Source organism: Salmo trutta, chromosome 25 (assembly GCF_901001165.1).
Source record: "Salmo trutta chromosome 25, fSalTru1.1, whole genome shotgun sequence".
NCBI lineage: Eukaryota > Metazoa > Chordata > Actinopteri > Salmoniformes > Salmonidae > Salmo > Salmo trutta.
The window spans coordinates 3,295,030-3,317,791 of record NC_042981.1 but is presented as its reverse complement, the minus strand read 5'-3'; the positions used below and the strand labels follow the sequence as shown (position 1 = coordinate 3,317,791).

The window sequence follows — 22,762 nt, the reverse complement described above, 5'->3', positions numbered from 1 at the left end:
AGATACTAGGACTGGAAGGAGAGAGAGATACTAGGTCTGGAAGGAGAGAGAGAGATACTAGGACTGGAAGGAGAGAGAGATACTAGGACTGGAAGGAGAGAGAGAGATACTAGGACTGGAAGGAGAGAGAGAGATACTAGGACTGGAAGGAGAGAGAGATACTAGGACTGGAAGGAGAGAGATACTAGGTCTGGAAGGAGAGAGAGAGATACTAGGTCTGGAAGGAGAGAGAGAGATACTAGGACTGGAAGGAGAGAGAGAGATACTAGGACTGGAAGGAGAGAGATATACTAGGACTGGAAGGAGAGAGAGATACTAGGACTGGAAGGAGAGAGAGATACTAGGACTGGAAGGAGAGAGAGATACTAGGACTGGAAGGAGAGAGAGAGATACTAGGACTGGAAGGAGAGAGAGATACTAGGACTGGAAGGAGAGAGATACTAGGACTGGAAGGAGAGAGAGATACTAGGACTGGAAGGAGAGAGAGATACTAGGACTGGAAGGAGAGAGAGAGATACTAGGACTGGAAGGAGAGAGAGAGATACTAGGACTGGAAGGAGAGAGAGAGATACTAGGACTGGAAGGAGAGAGAGATACTAGGACTGGAAGGAGAGAGATACTAGGTCTGGAAGGAGAGAGAGAGATACTAGGTCTGGAAGGAGAGAGATACTAGGACTGGAAGGAGAGAGAGATACTAGGACTGGAAGGAGAGAGATACTAGGACTGGAAGGAGAGAGAGATACTAGGACTGGGAGGAGAGAGAGATACTAGGACTGGAAGGAGAGAGAGATACTAGGACTGGAAGGAGAGAGAGAGATACTAGGACTGGAAAGGAGAGAGATACTAGGACTGGAAGGAGAGAGATACTAGGACTGGAAGGAGAGAGAGATACTAGGACTGGAAGGAGAGAGAGATACTAGGACTGGAAGGAGAGAGAGATACTAGGACTGGAAGGAGAGAGAGAGATACTAGGACTGGAAGGAGAGAGAGATACTAGGACTGGAAGGAGAGAGAGATACTAGGACTGGAAGGAGAGAGATACTAGGACTGGAAGGAGAGAGATACTAGGTCTGGAAGGAGAGAGATACTAGGACTGGAAGGAGAGAGGGAGATACTAGGACTGGAAGGAGAGAGAGATACTAGGTCTGGAAGGAGAGAGAGATACTAGGTCTGGAAGGAGAGAGAGATACTAGGACTGGAAGGAGAGAGAGATACTAGGTCTGGAAGGAGAGAGAGATACTAGGACTGGAAGGAGAGAGAGATACTAGGTCTGGAAGGAGAGAGAGATACTAGGTCTGGAAGGAGAGAGAGATACTAGGACTAGAAGGAGAGAGAGATACTAGGTCTGGAAGGAGAGAGAGATACTAGGACTGGAAGGAGAGAGAGACTAGGACTGGAAGAGAGAGATACTAGGACTGGAGAGAGAGGGAGATACTAGGACTGGAAGGAGAGAGAGATACTAGGACTGGAAGGAGAGAGAGAGAGATACTAGGACTGGAAGGAGAGAGAGATACTAGGACTGGAAGGAGAGAGAGAGATACTAGGACTGGAAGGAGAGAGAGAGATACTAGGTCTGGAAGGAGAGAGAGATATACTAGGACTGGAAGGAGAGAGATACTAGGTCTGGAAGGAGAGAGAGATACTAGGACTGGAAGGAGAGAGAGATACTAGGTCTGGAAGGAGAGAGAGATACTAGGACTGGAAGGAGAGGGAGAGATACTAGGTCTGGAAGGAGAGAGAGATACTAGGACCTGAAGGAGAGGGAGAGATACTAGGTCTGGAGAGAGAGAGAGATACTAGGACTGGAAGGAGAGAGAGATACTAGGACTGGAAGGAGAGAGAGATACTAGGACTGGAAGGAGAGAGATACTAGGACTGGAAGGAGAGAGGGAGATACTAGGACTGGAAGGAGAGAGAGATACTAGGACTGGAAGGAGAGAGAGAGAGATACTAGGACTGGAAGGAGAGAGAGATACTAGGACTGGAAGGAGAGAGAGATACTAGGACTGGAAGGAGAGAGAGAGATACTAGGTCTGGAAGGAGAGAGAGATATACTAGGACTGGAAGGAGAGAGAGATACTAGGTCTGGAAGGAGAGAGAGATACTAGGACTGGAAGGAGAGAGAGATACTAGGACTGGAAGGAGAGAGAGATACTAGGACTGGAAGGAGAGGGAGAGATACTAGGTCTGGAAGGAGAGAGAGATACTAGGACCTGAAGGAGAGGGAGAGATACTAGGTCTGGAAGGAGAGAGAGAGATACTAGGACTGGAAGGAGAGAGAGAGATACTAGGTCTGGAAGGAGAGAGAGAGAGAGAGAGAGAGAGATACTAGGATGGAAGGAGAGAGAGATACTAGGGACTGGAAGGAGAGAGAGATACTAGGACTGGAAGGAGAGAGAGATACTAGGACTGGAAGGAGAGAGATATACTAGGACTGGAAGGAGAGAGATACTAGGACTGGAAGGAGAGAGGGAGATACTAGGTCTGGAAGGAGAGAGAGAGAGAGATACTAGGTCTGGAAGGAGAGAGAGAGATACTAGGACTGGAAGGAGAGAGAGAGATACTAGGTCTGGAAGGAGAGAGAGAGATATACTAGGACTGGAAGGAGAGAGAGATACTAGGACTGGAAGGAGAGAGAGAGATACTAGGTCTGGAAGGAGAGAGAGATACTAGGTCTGGAAGGAGAGAGAGAGATACTAGGTCTGGAAGGATCGAGAGGATAGTCTAGGACTGGAAGGAGAGAGAGAGATACTAGGTCTGGAAGGAGAGAGAGAGATACTAGGTCTGGAAGGGAGAGAGAGATACTAGGACTGGAAGGAGAGAGAGATACTAGGTCTGGAAGGAGAGAGAGAGAGATACTAGGACTGGAAGGAGAGATATACTAGGTCTGGAAGGAGAGAGAGAGATACTAGGACTGGAAGGAGAGAGAGATACTAGGACTGGAAGGAGAGAGAGATACTAGGTCTGGAAGGAGAGAGAGAGATACTAGGACTGGAAGGAGAGAGAGATACTAGGACTGGAAGGAGAGAGATACTAGGACTGGAAGGAGAGAGAGAGATACTAGGACTGGAAGGAGAGAGAGAGAGATACTAGGTCTGGAAGGAGAGAGATACTAGGACTGGAAGGAGAGAGAGAGATACTAGGACTGGAAGGAGAGAGAGATACTAGGACTGGAAGGAGAGAGGGAGATACTAGGACTGGAAGGAGAGAGAGATACTAGGACTGGAAGGAGAGAGATACTAGGACTGGAAGGAGAGAGAGATACTAGGTCTGGAAGGAGAGAGAGATACTAGGACTGGAAGGAGAGAGAGAGATACTAGGACTGGAAGGAGAGAGAGAGATACTTGGACTGGAAGGAGAGAGAGATACTAGGTCTGGAAGGAGAGAGAGATACTAGGACTGGAAGGAGAGAGAGAGATACTAGGACTGGAGGAGAGAGATACTAGGTCTGGAAGGAGAGAGAGATACTAGGACTGGAAGGAGAGAGAGAGATACTAGGACTGGAAGGAGAGAGAGATACTAGGACTGGAAGGAGAGAGAGATACTAGGACTGGAAGGAGAGAGATATTAGGTCTGGAAGGAGAGAGAGAGATACTAGGACTGGAAGGAGAGAGATACTAGGTCTGGAAGGAGAGAGAGATACTAGGACTGGAAGGAGAGAGATACTAGGACTGGAAGGAGAGAGAGATACTAGGACTGGAAGGAGAGAGAGAGATACTAGGACTGGAAGGAGCAGAGAGATACTAGGACTTGGAAGGAGAGAGAGATACTAGGACTGAAGGAGAGAGAGATACTAGGGACTGGAAGGAGAGAGATAGATACTAGGACTGGAAGGAGAGAGAGATACTAGGACTGGAAAGGAGAGAGAGATACTAGGACCTGGAAGGAGAGAGAGATACTAGGACTGGAAGGAGAGAGAGATACTAGGACTGGAAGGAGAGAGAGAGATACTAGGACTGGAAGGAGAGAGATACTAGGACTGGAAGGAGAGAGAGATACTTGGACTGGAAGGAGAGAGAGATACTAGGACTGGAAGGAGAGAGAGATACTAGGACTGGAAGGAGAGAGAGATACTAGGTCTGAAAGGAGAGAGAGATACTAGGACTGGAAGGAGAGAGAGATACTAGGTCTGGAAGGAGAGAGAGATACTAGGACTGGAAGGAGAGAGAGAGATACTAGGACTTGAAGTAGAGAGAGAGATACTAGGTCTGGAAGGAGAGAGAGATACTAGGTCTGGAAGGAGAGAGAGATACTAGGACTGGAAGGAGAGAGAGATACTAGGTCTGGAAGGAGAGAGAGAGATACTAGGACTGGAAGGAGAGAGAGAGATACTAGGACTGGAAGGAGAGAGAGATACTAGGTCTGGAAGGAGAGAGATACTAGGACTGGAAGGAGAGAGAGATACTAGGTCTGGAAGGAGAGAGAGATACTAGGTCTGGAAGGAGAGAGAGAGATACTAGGACTGGAAGGAGAGAGAGATACTAGGACTGGAAGGAGAGAGAGATACTAGGACTGGAAGGAGAGAGAGAGATACTAGGACTGGAAGGAGAGAGATACTAGGACTGGAAGGAGAGAGAGATACTAGGACTGGAAGGAGAGAGAGAGATACTAGGTCTGGAAGGAGAGAGAGATACTAGGACTGGAAGGAGAGAGAGAGATACTAGGTCTGGAAGGAGAGAGAGATACTAGGACTGGAAGGAAGAGAGAGACTAGGACTGGAAGGAGAGAGATACTAGGACTGGAAGGAGAGAGATACTAGGACTGGAAGGAGAGAGATACTAGGACTGGAAGGAGAGAGAGAGATACTAGGACTGGAAGGAGAGAGAGATACTAGGACTGGAAGGAGAGAGATACTAGGTCTGGAAGGAGAGAGAGATACTAGGACTGGAAGGAGAAAGAGATACTAGGTCTGGAAGGAGAGAGAGAGATACTAGGTCTGGAAGGAGAGAGAGAGATACTAGGTCTGGAAGGAGAGAGAGATACTAGGACTGGAAGGAGAGAGATGCTAGGACTGGAAGGAGAGAGAGAGATACTAGGACTGGAAGGAGAGAGAGAGATACTAGGACTGGAAGGAGAGAGAGAGATACTAGGTCTGGAAGGAGAGAGAGATACTAGGACTGGAAGGAGAGAGAGATACTAGGACTGGAAGGAGAGAGAGATACTAGGACTGGAAGGAGAGAGAGATACTAGGTACTGGAAGGAGAGAGAGATACTAGGACTGGAAGGAGAGAGGAGATACTAGGACTGGAAGGAGAGAGAGATACTAGGACTGGAAGGAGAGAGATACTTGGACTGGAAGGATGAGAGAGATACTAGGACTGGAGAGGAGAGAGAGAGAGATACTAGGACCTGGAAGGGAGAGAGAGATACTAGGACTGGAAGGAGAGAGAGATACTAGGACTGGAAGGAGAGAGGATACTAGGACTTGAAGGAGATATAGATACTAGGACTGGAAGGAGAGAGAGATACTAGGACTGGAAGGAGAGAGAGATATACTAGGACTGGAAGGAGAGAGAGATATACTAGGACTGGAAGGAGAGAGATACTAGGTCTGGAAGGAGAGAGAGAGATACTAGGACTGGAAGGAGAGAGATACTAGGACTGGAAGGAGAGAGAGAGATACTAGGACTGGAAGGAGAGAGAGAGATACTAGGTCTGGAAGGAGAGAGATACTAGGACTGGAAGGAGAGAGAGATACTAGGTCTGGAAGGAGAGAGAGAGATACTAGGACTGGAAGGAGAGAGATACTAGGACTGGAAGGAGAGAGAGAGATACTAGGACTGGAAGGAGAGAGATACTAGGACTGGAAGGAGAGAGAGAGATACTAGGTCTGAAGGAGAGAGAGATACTAGGACTGGAAGGAGAGAGAGATACTAGGACTGGAAGGAGAGAGGGAGATACTAGGACTGGAAGGAGAGAGAGATACTAGGACTGTAAGGAGAGAGAGATACTAGGACTGGAAGGAGAAGAGAGAGTACTAGGACTGGAAGGAGAGAGATACTAGGACTGGAAGGAGAGAGAGATACTTGGACTGGAAGGAGAGAGAGATACTAGGACTGGAAGGAGAGAGAGAGATACTAGGACTGGAAGGAGAGAGAGAGATACTAGGACTGGAAGGAGAGAGAGATACTAGGACTGGAAGGAGAGAGAGATACTAGGACTGGAAGGAGAGAGATACTAGGACTGGAAGGAGATAGAGATACTAGGACTGGAAGGAGAGAGAGATACTAGGACTGGAAGGAGAGAGAGATATACTAGGACTGGAAGGAGAGAGAGATATACTAGGACTGGAAGGAGAGAGATACTAGGTCTGGAAGGAGAGAGAGATACTAGGACTGGAAGGAGAGAGAGAGATACTAGGTCTGGAAGAGAGAGAGAATACTAGGGATGGGAAGGGAGAGGAGAGAGAGAGATACTAGGTCTGGAAGGAGAGAGAGAGATACTAGGTCTGGAAGGAGAGAGAGATACTAGGACTGGAAGGAGAGAGAGAGATACTAGGACTGGAAGGAGAGAGAGATACTAGGACTGGAAGGAGAGAGATACTAGGACTGGAAGGAGAGAGAGATACTAGGACTGGAAGGAGAGAGAGATACTAGGACTGGAAGGAGAGAGATACTAGGACTGGAAGGAGAGAGAGAGATACTAGGTCTGGAAGGAGAGAGAGATACTAGGTCTGGAAGGAGAGAGAGATACTAGGACTGGAAGGAGAGAGATACTAGGACTGGAAGGAGAGAGAGAGATACTAGGTCTGGAAGGAGAGAGAGATACTAGGACTGGAAGGAGAGAGATACTAGGACTGGAAGGAGAGAGAGATACTAGGACTGGAAGGAGAGAGAGAGATACTAGGACTGGAAGGAGAGAGAGAGATACTAGGACTGGAAGGAGAGAGAGATACTAGGTCTGGAAGGAGAGAGAGAGATACTAGGACTGGAAGGAGAGAGATACTAGGTCTGGAAGGAGAGAGAGATACTAGGACTGGAAGGAGAGAGAGAGATACTAGGACTGGAAGGAGAGAGATACTAGGTCTGGAAGGAGAGAGAGATACTAGGACTGGAAGGAGAGAGAGAGATACTAGGACTGGAAGGAGAGAGAGATACTAGGACTGGAAGGAGAGAGAGAGATACTAGGACTGGAAGGAGAGAGAGAGATACTAGGACTGGAAGGAGAGAGAGATACTAGGTCTGGAAGGAGAGAGAGATACTAGGTCTGGAAGGAGAGAGATACTAGGACTGGAAGGAGAGAGATACTAGGTCTGGAAGGAGAGAGATACTAGGACTGGAAGGAGAGAGAGATACTAGGTCTGGAAGGAGAGAGATACTAGGTCTGGAAGGAGAGAGAGATACTAGGACTGGAAGGAGAGAGATATACTAGGTCTGGAAGGAGAGAGAGATACTAGGTCTGGAAGGAGAGAGATACTAGGACTGGAAGGAGAGAGAGATACTAGGTCTGGAAGGAGAGAGAGATACTAGGACTGGAAGGAGAGAGAGAGATACTAGGACTGGAAGGAGAGAGAGATACTAGGTCTGGAAGGAGAGAGAGAGATACTAGGACTGGAAGGAGAGAGAGATACTAGGTCTGGAAGGAGAGAGAGATACTAGGACTGGAAGGAGAGAGAGATACTAGGTCTGGAAGGAGAGAGAGAGATACTAGGACTGGAAGGAGAGAGAGATACTAGGACTGGAAGGAGAGAGAGATACTAGGTCTGGAAGGAGAGAGAGATACTAGGACTGGAAGGAGAGAGAGATACTAGGACTGGAAGGAGAGAGATACTAGGACTGGAAGGAGAGAGAGATACTAGGACTGGAAGGAGAGAGAGATACTAGGAGATACTAGGACGGAAGAGAGAGAGATACTAGGTCTGGAAGGAGAGAGAGATACTAGGACTGGAAGGAGAGAGAGATACTAGGACTGGAAGGAGAGAGAGATACTAGGTCTGGAAGGAGAGAGAGATACTAGGACTGGAAGGAGAGAGAGATACTAGGACTGGAAGGAGAGAGATACTAGTACTGGAAGGAGAGAGAGATACTAGGACTGGAAGGAGAGAGAGATACTAGGACTGGAAGGAGAGAGAGATACTAGGTCTGGAAGGAGAGAGAGAGATACTAGGACTGGAAGGAGAGAGAGATACTAGGTCTGGGAGGAGAGAGAGATACTAGGACTGGAAGGTGTTTGAGTAGCTATGAAGATCCCATCAGTGGGATTCAGGAAGAGTAGAAGGCTGTCACAACTCAATACAGGTTTAAGTTATAGGGAAACTGAAGTTATAAGTAATAGGGAAACTGAAGTTATAGTGAAACTGAAGTTATAGAGAAACTGAAGTCAAAGTGAAACTGAAGTCAGATTGAAACTGAAGTTATAGTAAAAACAGGGAAACTGAAGTTATAGGGAAACTAAAGTTATGGGGAAACATGTTGAGGTCAGAGTGAAACATGTTGAGGTCAGAGTGAAACATGTTGAGGTCAGAGTCAAACATGTTGAGGTCAGAGTGAAACATGATGAGGTCAGAGTGAAACATGTTGAGGTCAGAGTGAAACATGTTGAGGTCAGAGTGAAACATGTTGAGGTCAGAGTGAAACATGATGAGGTCAGAGTGAAACATGTTGAAGTCAGAGTGAAACATGTTGAGGTCAGAGTGAAACATGTTGAGGTCAGAGTGAAACATGTTGAGGTCAGAGTGAAACATGTTGAGGTCAGAGTGAAACATGATGAGGTCAGAGTGAAACATGTTGAGGTCAGAGTGAAACATGTTGAAGTCAGAGTGAAACATGATGAGGTCAGAGTGAAACATGTTGAGGTCAGAGTGAAACTGATAAATGGAGTGAAACATGATGAGGTCAGAGTGAAACATGTTGAGGTCAGAGTGAAACATGATGAGGTCAGAGTGAAACATGATGAGGTCAGAGTGAAACATGATGAGGTCAGAGTGAAACATGTTGAGGTCAGAGTGAAACATGATGAGGTCAGAGTGAAACATGTTGAGGTCAGAGTGAAACATGTTGAGGTCAGAGTGAAACATGATGAGGTCAGAGTGAAACATGTTGAGGTCAGAGTGAAACATGATGAGGTCAGAGTGAAACATGATGAGGTCAGAGTGAAACATGATGAGGTCAGAGTGAAACATGTTGAGGTCAGAGTGAAACATGTTGAGGTCAGAGTGAAACATGATGAGGTCAGAGTGAAACATGTTGAGGTCAGAGTGAAACATGTTGAGGTCAGAGTGAAACATGTTGAGGTCAGAGTGAAACATGTTGAGGTCAGAGTGAAACATGTTGAGGTCAGAGTGAAACATGTTGACGTCAGAGTGAAACATGATGAGGTCAGAGTGAAACATGATGAGGTCAGAGTGAAACATGATGAGGTCAGAGTGAAACATGTTGAGGTCAGAGTGAAACATGATGAGGTCAGAGTGAAACATGATGAGGTCAGAGTGAAACATGTTGAGGTCAGAGTGAAACATGATGAGGTCAGAGTGAAACATGATGAGGTCAGAGTGAAACATGTTGAGGTCAGAGTGAAACATGTTGAGGTCAGAGTGAAACATGTTGACGTCAGAGTGAAACATGATGAGGTCAGAGTGAAACATGATGAGGTCAGAGTGAAACATGATGAGTTCAGAGTGAAACATGATGAGGTCAGAGTGAAACATGATGAGGTCAGAGTGAAACATGATGAGGTCAGAGTGAAACAGATAAATGGAGTGAAACTGTTGATAAATTCCGTCCAACCCCCACTTAATAATCACAACGCCTCTTCTGTTATTAAGCCTAAAGTTGAATCCTACCTCACACACACCTACCTTACAGACTCCATCTACACAGACATCCTTCCTCCCAGGGTGGCAGGGCGTGCCGTCGGCCACAGCGGCCCTGTGGCGATAGAAGAAGTTCTCTCCTCTGGGCATACAGTTCAACTCACACAGGTTGTCAGCTGATGGGATACACAAACACGACCTTTAGTTCACCCTTCCCCATCTGTCATCATCTGTAATTTGCATAACTTTACCAGTAATATATACATTTTACACATTTAGCAGACACTCTTATCCAGAGCGACTTACAGTAGTGAATGTATACATTTCATACATTTTTTTTTCTCCGTACTGGTCCCCCGTGGGAATCGAACCCACAACCCTGGCGTTGCAAACACCATGCTCTACCAACTGAGCTACACGGGACCACAGTGGTATAGTCCAGTGGTCTGCTAAACATTGCTGTTCAGTTCGCTGTATTATAATTATTAGTCTTTACCAAACATTATATAGTCTTTACCAAACCGTATAGTCTTTACCAAACCTTATACAGTCTTTACCAAACCGTATAGTCTTCCCCAAACCGTATAGTCTTCACCAAACCGTAGTCTTCACCAAACATTATATAGTTTTTACCAAACCGTATAGTCTTCACAAAACATTATATAGTCTTTACCAAACCGTATAGTCTTCACCAAACCGTATAGTCTTCACCAAACCTTATACAGTCTTTACCAAACCTCATACAGTCTTTACCAAACCGTATAGTCTTTACCAAACCTTATACAGTCTTTACCAAACCTTATACAGTCTTTACCAAACCGTATAGTCTTTACCAAACCTTATACAGTCTTTACCAAACCGTATACAGTCTTTACCAAACCGTATAGTCTTTACCAAACCTTATACAGTCTTTACCAAACCGTATAGTCTTCCCCAAACCGTATAGTCTTCACCAAACCGTAGTCTTCACCAAACATTATATAGTCTTTACCAAACCGTATAGTCTTCACAAAACATTATATAGTCTTTACCAAACCGTATAGTCTTCACCAAACCGTATACAGTCTTTACCAAACCGTATAGTCTTCACCAAACCTTATACAGTCTTTACCAAACCTTATACAGTCTTTACCAAACCGTATAGTCTTCACCAAACCTTATACAGTCTTTACCAAACCGTATACAGTCTTTACCAAACCGTATAGTCTTCACCAAACCTTATACAGTCTTCACCAAACCTTATACAGTCATTACAAAACATTATACAGTCATTACCAAACCTGTATAAAGCCCCGGGCCCTTAGGCCCTTCTGACTCACCTCCATAGTATGGGAGCCATTTGTAGTGTTTTCCCTGGAAGTCAGATCCATCAAACTGAGAACACTGCTCTTCTCTGAAGTCCCTAGATCCCTCTGGGCAGTCCTGGGTGATACACAAGGACAGGTAATGGGGTCAGGGGTTAGGAGTAATTAGGGGTAATTAGGGGTCAGGGCATAGGCTGATAGAGAGTGTTGGTTCTTTCCTGTCAGTGATATGAACGGAACATAAAATAAATGGTTTATTCCAAAAGATTAACAACTGAGTCGATACCGCCAATTCAGTGCCTTTGGAGAAATGTAACCTGGTCACCTCATTTTAATATGTTGTCATAAAGAGGACATGTTCAACTTAATGTATAAAAAATATTATAATAATAAAGGTTTCCCATCTCAAGAGGTTAAACAAAAAAAGATCTATAGTAAGGAACTAATTAGTGCCAAATAAAATAACAGGGATGACCGTAACAGGGTTTAACAGGGTTGACCGTAACAGGGATGACCGTAACAGGGATGACCGTAACAGGGTTTAACAGGGATGACTGTAACAGGGTTGACCGTAACAGGGATGACCGTAACAGGGTTTAACAGGGTTGACCGTAACAGGGTTTAACAGGGTTGACCGTAACAGGGTTGACCGTAACAGGGTTGACCGTAACAGGGATGACCGTAACAGGGATGACCGTAACAGGGTTTAACAGGGATGACTGTAACAGGGATGACCGTAACAGGGTTGACCGTAACAGGGATGCCCGTAACAGGGTTGACCGTAACAGGGTTTAACAGGGTTGACCGTAACAGGGATGACCGTAACAGGGATGACCGTAACAGGGTTTAACAGGGATGACTGTAACAGGGATGACCGTAACAGGGTTGACCGTAACAGGGATGACCGTAACAGGGATGACCGTAACAGGGATGACCGTAACAGGGTTGACCGTAACAGGGATGACCGTAACAGGGTTGACCGTAACAGGGTTGACCGTAACAGGGTTGACCGTAACAGGGTTTAACAGGGATGACCGTAACAGGGATGACCGTAACAGGGTTTAACAGGGATGACCGTAACAGGGATGACCGTAACAGGGATGACCGTAACAGGGTTTAACAGGGATGACCGTAACAGGGTTGACCGTAACAGGGTTGACCGTAACAGGGATGACCGTAACAGGGATGACCGTAACAGGGATGACCGTAACAAGGATGACCGTAACAGGGTTTAACAGGGATGACCGTAACAGGGATGACCGTAACAGGGTTGACTGTAACAGGGTTTAACAGGGATGTCCGTAACAGGGATGACCGTAACAGGGTTGACTGTAACAGTGTTGACCGTAACAGGGTTTAACAGGGATGACCGTAACAGGGTTTAACAGGGTTGACCGTAACAGGGTTGACTGTAACAGGGTTGACTGTAACAGGGATGACCGTAACAGGGTTGACCGTAACAGGGTTGACCGTTACAGGGATGACCGTAACAGGGTTGACCGTAACAGGGTTTAACAGGGTTGACCATAACAGGGATGATCGTAACAGGGATGACCGTAACAGGGTTTAAAAGGGTTGACCGTAACAGGGTTGACCGTAACAGGGATGACCGTAACAGGGTTTAACAGGGTTGACCGTAACAGGGTTTAACAGGGATGTCCGTAACAGGGTTGACCGTAACAGGGATGACTGTAACAGGGTTGACCGTAACAGGGTTTAACAGGGTTGACCGTAACAGGGATGATCGTAACAGGGATGACCGTAACAGGGTTTAACAGGGTTGACCGTAACAGGGTTGACCGTAACAGGGTTTAACAGGGTTGACCGTAACAGGGATGACCGTAACAGGGTTGACCGTAACAGGGTTTAACAGGGTTGACCGTAACAGGGTTGACCGTAACAGGGATGACCGTAACAGGGATGACCGTAACAGGGTTGACCGTAACAGGGTTGACCGTAACAGGGTTTAACAGGGTTGACCGTAACTGGGTTGATGAGTTACACAGTTACACAGGCTTGACAGAAGGACGTGTCAAAACGCAGAATTTTGCACTTCAGCAAGTCTTTATTCATTAAAAAAATATATATATTGAATTCTCCATGTGGTCTATATTAAATAATACTTCATTAAATATAAATTGCTTTTACACTTCAATATTTGTAGACAATTTCTACTTAAAATATCAAAAGGGATGAAAAAGGCAATCATTTCGTGGAAAGATCCAAGTGCTCTGGTAGCTGTGAGAGAGTTACACCAAGATGAATAGTCTGTGAGAGAAAGTTTTTGGGGGATTTGGGGAATTTTTGCAACCCTAGCATGTTGTTTACCTGGATATTACAGGAGCTGTAGGACTTGTCTGGTCCCACACAGTTATTCCCTCCGTCAGTCCTGTACAAAGGATTAAAAGGAGAGACATCAAGAGGTTATTCATGGTTTAAAGAAAGGATAAAGATTAGAGCTAATTCATTAGTAATCTGGTCCCAGATCTGTTCTGTCTTGCCAATACATGTTCGGCATGACAACATCCTGGAAGTTGGCAAGACAGCATAAACAGATCTGGGACCAGGCTACATTCAGTGGGCTCAGAGCTCCAAGGCTGAACTTTCCCCTAGATACTGACCCAGGATCAGCATTTAGGGGGCAACGTCACCCTCCAACCGGGCTCAGAGGAGAGATAATGACATGATGAAGATAATGTAGTCATTAAGGCTGACCTTTCACCTACATCAGTACACAGGCAGGCTGCAGGCAGACAACCATGAGGCAGTGAAGTGTTGACAAACAAAATGACACCATATTCCCTACGTAGTGCACTACTTTCAACCACAGAGGGTGCCATTTGGGTACACAGTCCCTACAAGAGCTTTGGTTTCCTGCAGTGTGTACAGCAGAGGAGGCTGGTGGGAGGAGCTATAGGAGGACGGGCTCGTTGTAATGGAACTGTATGGAAACAACAACGTTTGACTCCGTACTGTTGATTCCGTTCCAGCCATTACAACGAGCCCGTCCTCCTATAGCGCCTCCCACCAGCCTCCGCTGATGTACAAGGAGGTGTAGGGTGAAGTTGCCCCTCCCACGCTGATTCCGAGTCCGTTTTTTCCACTCATGGTTAAAGTCCTCCTCCAGTCTCATTTTCACCTTTTTTACATTTTTTTTGAAAAATATATTTGTATTTAAGTTTTAACAATAATTATTACACAGAAACATAAGATGTAGTTTAATCCAACCCTCTTAACGCCTCTGAACCGACCTAACTAATTGAGTGGGTAGTTGGGTATTGGTCTACAGTTATATGAGGGGACCCTACAAATTCATAGAAATTAATACAAATGCATTCCTTTTCACCTCATTTATCACTTGATTTACTTAACAAAAGGCACATGTCAATAGGTGGACCAGGTATATAACATGACATGGCACAAGCGGGGTTGGGGGAGGAGCTCCTTTATGGTTCCCGCAAACAATGTGATGACATCACATCTTGACCATCAGACCAATCTCCGTGAATGTCCCATCTCCGTGAATGTCCCATCTCCGTGAATGTCCCAACTCCTTGAATGTCCCAACTCCTTGAATGTCCCAACTCCTTGAATGTCCCAACTCTGTCGAATGTCCCATCTCCGTGAATGTCCAATCTCCTTGAATGTCCAATCTCCGTGAATGTCCAATCTCCTTGAACTGTGCAGTTGTCTAATGTGATGTTAAAAACATATTTGCTTACCCTTTAGTGTGTATACTTGACTGTATTTATACTTGAGGAAAAAGTTCACAAATCACTGGATGACATAGGGGGGATAGGGGGAAGGGAAGCTAATCCTTGATCTGCACCAAAGGGAAATTCCCTGGGGCCCACACAAGTTGGTGTTGGTACGAGCTGGTATTCAGAGGGTGGTGTTGGTAAGAGCTGGTATTCAGAGGGTGGTGTTGGTAAGAGCTGGTATTCAGAGGGTGGTGTTGGTAAGAGCTGGTATTCAGAGGGTGGTGTTGGTAAGAGCTGGTATTCAGAGGGTGGTGTTGGTAAGAGCTGGTATTCAGAGGGTGGTGATGGTAAGAGCTGGTATTCAGAGGGTGGTGTTGGTAAGAGCTGGTATTCAGAGGGTGGTGTTGGTAAGAGCTGGTATTCAGAGGTTGGTGTTGGTAAGAGCTGGTATTCAGTGGGTGGTGTTGGTAAGAGCTGGTATTCAGAGGGTGGTGTTGGTAAGAGCTGGTATTCAGAGGGTGGTGTTGGTAAGAGCTGGTATTCAGAGGGTGGTGTTGGTAAGAGCTGGTATTCAGAGGGTGGTGTTGGTAAGAGCTGGTATTCAGAGGGTGGTGATGGTAAGAGCTTTCCCTCCAGACCTGTGTTCTATCAATAACAAGGTGTTTAGCCAGGCTTGTTATGCCTGAGACTAAATACCAGACATGTCCCATCTTTATGATTCCACGAGTAAGAGCCTGAAGCTGGAACGCGTACGAGGGGAGGGAAAAGGGGGATACCTAGTCAGTTGTACAACTGAATGCCTTCGACTGAAATATGTCTTCCACATTTAACCCAACCCCTCTGAATCAGAGAGGTGAGGGGGGCTGCCATTATCGACATCCACGTCTTTGGCGCCCGGGGAACAGTGGGTTAACTGCGTTGCTCAGGGCCCAGGGGAACAGTGGGTTAACTGCCTTGCTCAGCGGCAGAATGACAGATTTTTACCTTGTCAGCTCGGGGATTCGATCCAGCAACCTTTCGGTTACTGGCCCAACGCTCTAACCACTAGGCTAGTGTTATGCCTCCATGATGAGTTCAAGCCTGAAGCTGAGGGAGGGTAAGGCTGGTCAACAGTAGAGCTCTATGGGTCCTGGTCAACAGTAGAGCTCTATGGGCCCTGGTCAACAGTAGAGCTCTATGATCCCTGGTCAACAGTAGAGCTCTATGATCCCTGGTCAAAAGTAGAGCTCTATGGGCCCTGGTCAAAAGTAGAGCTCTATGATCCCTGGTCAACAGTAGAGCTCTATGGGCCCTGGTCAACAGTAGAGCTCTATGGGCCCTGGTCAACAGTAGAGCTCTATGGGCCCTGGTCAACAGTAGAGCTCTATGGGCCCTGGTCAACAGTAGAGCTCTATGGGCCCTGGTCAACAGTAGAGCTCTATGATCCCTGGTCAACAGTAGAGCTCTATGGGCCCTGGTCAACAGTAGAGCTCTATGGGCCCTGGTCAACAGTAGAGCTCTATGATCCCTGGTCAACAGTAGAGCCCTATGATCCCTGGTCAACAGTAGAGCTCTATGATCCCTGGTCAACAGTAGAGCTCTATGGGCCCTGGTCAACAGTAGAGCTCTATGGGCCTTGGTCAACAGTAGAGCTCTATGGGCCCTGGTCAACAGTAGAGCTCTATGGGCATTGGTCAACAGTAGGGCTCTATGGGCCCTGGTCAACAGTAGAGCTCTATGGGCATTGGTCAACAGTAGGGCTCTATGGGCCCTGGTCAACAGTAGAGCTCTATGGGCCCTGGTCAACAGTAGAGCTCTATGGGCATTGGTCAATAGTAGAGCTCTATGGGCCCTGGTCAACAGTAGAGCTCTATGATCCCTGGTCAACAGTAGAGCCCTATGATCCCTGGTCAACAGTAGAGCTCTATGGGCCTTGGTCAACAGTAGAGCTCTATGGGCCCTGGTCAACAGTAGAGCTCTATGGGCATTGGTCAACAGTAGGGCACTAAACAGGGAATAGGGAGCCATTTGGGACGTATCCTAAGTGTTATTCACTTTACCCAGGCTCAGACTATCCTCCACCTCCACCTCCTCCCTTTCTGTTTGAACAACATGGTAACTGTTGGCAACATGGTAACTGTTGGCAACATGGTAACTGTTGGCAACATGGTAACTGGTACCTGTGAAGGGAGCATTAACACTTCCTGTAATAGGGTGCAGGAGGAGTTCAAGTCAACAGAGTGATGTGGTCTAACAATTGAAGATAGGTACAGGTACTGGACAGGCTGACTAATGTTCCTGACGAGACACAACACAACAGACCAGGTGGACAGTAGCCTCAGGAAGTAGCAATGCACCAGCTGGAGGGAGGCAGGTAGCATGGAGGCTGGGCTGGGTGCACCAGCTGGGAGAAGGCAGGTAGCACGGAGGCTGGGCTGGGTGCAACAGCTGGGGGAAGGCAGGTAGCACGGAGGCTGGGCTGGGTGCAACAGCTGGGGGAAGGCAGGTAGCACGGAGGCTGGGCTGGGTGCAACAGCTGGGGGAAGGCAGGTAGCACGGAGGCTGGGTGCACCAGCTAGGGGGAGGCAGGTAGCATGGAGGCTGGGTGCACCAGCTGGAGGGAGGCAGGTAGCACGGAGGCTGGGCTGGGTGCACCAGCTAGGGAGAGGCAGGTAGCATGGAGGCTGGGTGCACCAGCTAGGGAGAGGCAGGTAGCATGGAGGCTGGGTGCACCAGCTGGAGGGAGGCAGGTAGCACGGAGGCTGGGCTGGGTGCAACAGCTGGGGGAAGGCAGGTAGCATGGAGGCTGGGCTGGGTGCAACAGCTGGGGGAAGGTAGTTAGCACGGAGGCTGGGTGCACCAGCTAGGGGAAGGCAGGAAACTAATGTCAAGACATTTGTCTTATTTCTGTTCAGCCGACTGTTATTAAACTGACTGTCTGGCTGGCTAACTGACTGTCTGGCTAGCTAACTGACTGTCTGGCTGGCTAACTGACTGACTGGCTGGCTAGCTAATTGGCTAACTGACTGTCTGGCTGCCTAACTGACTGACTGGCTGGCTACCTGTCTGGCTAACTGATTGTCTGGCTGGCTAATTGGCTAACTGACTGTCTGGCTAGCTAACTGACTGCCTGGCTAGCTAACTGACTGTCTGGCTGGCTAGCCAACTGACTGTCTGGCTGGCTAGCCAACTGACTGTCTGGCTGGCTAGCCAACTGACTGTCTGGCTGGCTAGCCAACTGACTGTCTGGCTGGCTAACTGACTGTCTGGCTGGCTAACTGACTGTCTGGCTAACTGACTGTCTGGCTGGCTAACTGACTGTCTGGCTGGCTAACTGACTGACTGGCTGGCTACCTGTCTGGCTAACTGACTGTCTGGCTGGCTAATTGGCTAACTGACTGTCTGGCTAGCTAACTGACTGTCTGGCTAGCTAACTGACTGTCTGGCTGGCTAACTGACTGTCTGGCTGGCTAACTGACTGTCTGGCTGGCTAACTGACTGACTGGCTGGCTACCTGGCTGACTAACTGACTGTCTGGCTGGCTAATTGGCTAACTGACTGTCTGGCTAGCTAACTGACTGTCTGGCTGGCTAACTGACTGTCTGACTGACTGTCTGGCTGGCTAACTGACTGTCTGGCTGGCTAACTGACTGTCTGGCTGGCTAACTGACTGTCTGGCTAGCCAACTGACTGTCTGGCTGGCTAACTGACTGTCTGGCTAGCTAACTGACTGTCTGGCTAGCTAACTGACTGTCTGGCTGGCTAACTGACTGTCTGGCTGGCTAACTGACTGTCTGGCTAACTGACTGTCTGGCTGGCTAACTGACTGTCTGGCTGGCTAACTGACTGACTGGCTGGCTAATTGGCTAACTGACTGTCTGGCTGGCTAACTGACTGACTGGCTGGCTACCTGTCTGGCTAACTGACTGTCTGGCTAGCTAACTGACTGCCTGGCTAGCTAACTGACTGTCTGGCTGGCTAACTGACTGTCTGGCTGGCTAATTGACTGTCTGGCTGGCATGTAACGGGGTAGAGCAGCATTTGGGCGTGTTAGACTAACAGTGACAGCATTAATGATTCAACAGGTAGAGAGGATTTAAATGGTAGCCATGGGTGCTAGGGCATGGATGGCGATAAAGGCACAATACGCTTTTCCCTGTACAGTGATACAAAGCTCTCTCTGTCTCGCTCTCATGTGCCAAATCACAGATTCCCTTCAACTGACAGTACATTAAATGGATTTGACTCCGCTGTCAAGACATTTGTCTCATTTCTGTTCCAAAATGTGAAATGAAATTAACCAATGACATCAGTGTAGCTGTGCTTCAGCATGTCTAGGAAGCCATCTCTGTTTGAATAAATTCCTCCTAACTGAGATCTAAGCAGACCCAGCCTTCAGCCCAGTGCCCGCAGACCCAGCCTTCAGCCCAGTGCCCGCAGACCCAGCCTTCAGCCCAGTGCCCGCAGACCCAGCCTTCAGCCCACAGACCCAGCCCAGTGCCCGCAGACCCAGTCTTCAGCCCAGTGCCCGCAGGCTCAGCCTTCAGCCCAGTGCCCGCAGACCCAGCCTTCAGCCCAGTCCCCACAGACCCAGCCTTCAGCCCAGTGCCCGCAGACCCAGCCTTCAGCCCAGTGCCCGCAGACCCAGCCTTCAGCCCACAGACCCAGCCCAGTGCCCGCAGACCCAGCCTTCAGCCCAGTCCCCACAGACCCAGCCTTCAGCCCAGTGCCCGCAGACCCAGTCTTCAGCCCAGTGCCCGCAGGCTCAGCCTTCAGCCCAGTGCCCGCAGACCCAGCCTTCAGCCCAGTCCCCCACAGACCCAGCCTTCAGCCCAGTCCCCACAGACCCAGCCTTCAGCCCAGTGCCCCCAGACCCAGCCTTCAGCCCAGTCCCCACAGACCCAGCCTTCAGCCCAGTGCCCCCAGACCCAGCCTTCAGCCCAGTGCCCACAGACCCAGCCTTCAGCCCAGTCCCCACAGACCCAGCCTTCAGCCCAGTCCCCACAGACCCAGCCTTCAGCCCAGTCCCCACAGACCCAGCCTTCTGCCCAGTCCCCACAGACCCAGCCTTCAGCCCAGTGCCCCCAGACCCAGCCTTCAGCCCAGTCCCCACAGACCCAGCCTTCAGCCCAGTCCCCACAGACCCAGCCTTCAGCCCAGTCCCCACAGACCCAGCCTTCAGCCCAGTCCCCACAGACCCAGCCTTCAGCCCAGTCCCCACAGACCCAGCCTTCAGCCCAGTCCCCACAGACCCAGCCTTCTGCCCAGTCCCCACAGACCCAGCCTTCAGCCCAGTCCCCACAGACCCAGCCTTCAGCCCAGTCCCCACAGACCCAGCCTTCAGCCCAGTCCCCACAGACCCAGCCTTCAGCCCAGTCCCCACAGACCCAGCCTTTAGCCCAGTCCCCACAGACCCAGCCTTCTGCCCAGTGCCCACAGACCCAGCCTTCAGCCCAGTGCCCACTGACCCAACCCTGGAAAAACACTTTCAGCTTTGAGATTGTTCCTTTAACACACCACTACATCGTAAACCTCAACCTGCCATCACTAAATCGTACTGAAAAAGTTGCTGCTGACTAACGTTTGTGGCGATTTGCGATAGCAGCATAAATATCTGATTTATCTGTGTCTGCAGGGCAGTATAGATCACTGCTGGGAAAGGGGGATGAACTATGAAGCACAAAGTCAAAGTCACTCATATACAACCAAACTCCTTAGGAAGGATTTGGGGGTGTAGTGACCCCAGGGGGAATGACACGTCATGTAAGACTCCCTGAGTCTGTACCTCATCATCCAGTTAGAATGGGAGACTACACGGTCATCCTGCTGTACATGGGGAGACATGTGCTTTACTTTCCCCTCTTCATAATATTATGAGATGCAAGAGGGAACAAGCAGACTGGATTCCAACTATATGATTTATGGACAAAAGCGCTTAGCTTAGCTCTATCCCTCCCCTCTCTCCATTGCTCCTCTCTCTCTCTCCTGCATAATCAACCTCCAGCACAACAAGCCACAAATATAGATTCCTTTCAACACACACTCAACCACCGCTAGTAAAATCTGTCAAGAAGGAAAGACGCTGTATAATTGGTTCACAACGAGTGTTCCTGTGACACAGTAACAAGTTCCCTTCTCATCTTCTGTGGGCTTTTCCCAGCACACTGAGGGCGCAGAAGGCAACACCCAACTTAAAGATAGAGATCCTATTTAAAGTTAAACTGCCACTGCCTACGTGTATGTTGTCGAAATCGGTTCAGCTACCGGGCTTCTCCCTTTCATGGCGCTGACAGAGATAAACACCTCACTGGGAAGAGGAAGGGTGGGGGGTGTATGCTTCATGATTAACAACTCATCGTGTAATCATAACAACATACAGGAACTCAAGTCCTTCTGCTCATCCGATCTACAATTCCATACAATCAAATGCCGGCTATTTTACCTACCAAGAGAATTCTCGTCAGTTATAGTCACAGATGTGTACATTCCCCCTCAAGCAAACACCAAGACGGCCCTCAATGAACTTCACTGGACTCTATATAAACTGGAAACCATATATCCTGCGGCTGCATTTATTGTAGCTGGGGATTTTAACAAAGCAAATTTGAGTACAAGGCTAACTAAATTCTATCAGCATATTGACTGCACGACTCGCAGGGCTATTACTCTCGATCACTGCTACTCTAACTTCTGCGACGCATACAAAGCCCTCCTCAGCCCTCCCTTCGTCAAATCTGACCACGACGCCATCTCGCTCGTTCCGTCTTGTAGGCAGAAACTCAAACAGGATGTACCAGTGACGAGAATCATTCAATACTGGTCTGATCAATCGGAAGCCACGCTTCAAGATTGTTTTGATCATGCGGACTGGAATATGTTTCCTTCCAGCCTCAGAGAACAACATTGACCTATATGCTGACTCGGTGAGTGTGTTTATTATGAAGTGCAATGGAGATGTTGTACCCACTGTGACTATTAAAACCTACCCTAACCAGAAACCGTGGATGGATGGCGGCATTCGCACAAAACTGAAAGCGCGATCCACCGCATTTAACCATGGAAAGAGGTATGGAAATATAGCCGAATATAAACAGTGTAGTTATTCCCTCCGCAAGGCAATCAAACAAGCGAAATGTCGGTACAGTCGCAATTCAATGGCTCAGACACGAGACATATGTGGCAGGGGTCTACAGGAAATCACAGAACTACAAAAATAAAAACAGCAGACACTCGAAAGTCACGCTTCCAGACAAACTAAACCCCTTCTTTGCCCGTTTTGAGGATAATACAGTGCCACCGTCGCGGCTCGCTAACAAGGACTGCGGCCCCCCTCCTCTCCTTCTCCGTGGCTGACGTAAGTAAAACATTTAAACATGTTAACCCTCTCAAGGCTGCTGACCCAGACGGCATCCCTAGCCACGTCCTCAGAGGATACCCAGACCAGCTGGCTGGTGTGTTTACGGACATATTTAATCTCTCCCTATCCCAGTCTGTTGTCCCCACGTGCTTCAAGATGGCTACCATTGTTCCTGTACCCAAGAAGGCAAATAAAACTGAACTAAATGACTATTGCCCAGTAGCACTTACTTCTGTCAACATGAAGTGCTTTGAGAGACTAGTCAAGGATCATATCACCTCCACCTTACCGGGCACCATAGACCCACTTCAGTTTGCATACCGCCCCGAAAGGTCCACAGATGACGCAATCACCATCACACTCTACACTGCCCTATCCCATCTGGACAAAAGTACAGCTCAGCATTCAATACCATAGTACCCTCCAAGCTCATCAAGCTGAGTGGCACAGTGGTCTAAGGCACTGCTTCGCAGTGCTAGCTGTGCCACTAGGCTCTGTCGCAGCCGGCCGCGACCGGGAGGCTCATGGGGCGCGCACAATTGGCCCAGCGTCGCCCGGGTTATGGGAGGGTTTGGCCGGCAGGGATGTCCTTGTCTCATTGCGCACTAGCAACTCCCGTGGCGGGCCGGGCGCAGTGCAGGCTGACACGGTCGCCAAGAGTACGGTGTTT

The 22,762-nt window shown here is 48.4% G+C and overlaps 1 protein-coding gene across 2 annotated transcripts in view; it reads right to left on the bottom strand.

Annotated features, from left to right (window-relative positions):
* Nucleotides 1-22,762, bottom strand: part of LOC115161852 (papilin) — a 64,284-nt gene that overhangs the window by 27,088 nt on the left and 14,434 nt on the right. For both annotated transcript variants that reach the window (XM_029712668.1, XM_029712669.1), the window contains exons 4-6: nucleotides 13,384-13,444; nucleotides 11,071-11,173; nucleotides 9,797-9,927 (exon numbers count right to left, since the gene is read on the bottom strand). In XM_029712668.1, the coding sequence (XP_029568528.1) occupies nucleotides 9,797-9,927; nucleotides 11,071-11,173; nucleotides 13,384-13,444 (295 nt within the window). The remainder of the gene's footprint in view (nucleotides 1-9,796; nucleotides 9,928-11,070; nucleotides 11,174-13,383; nucleotides 13,445-22,762) is intronic.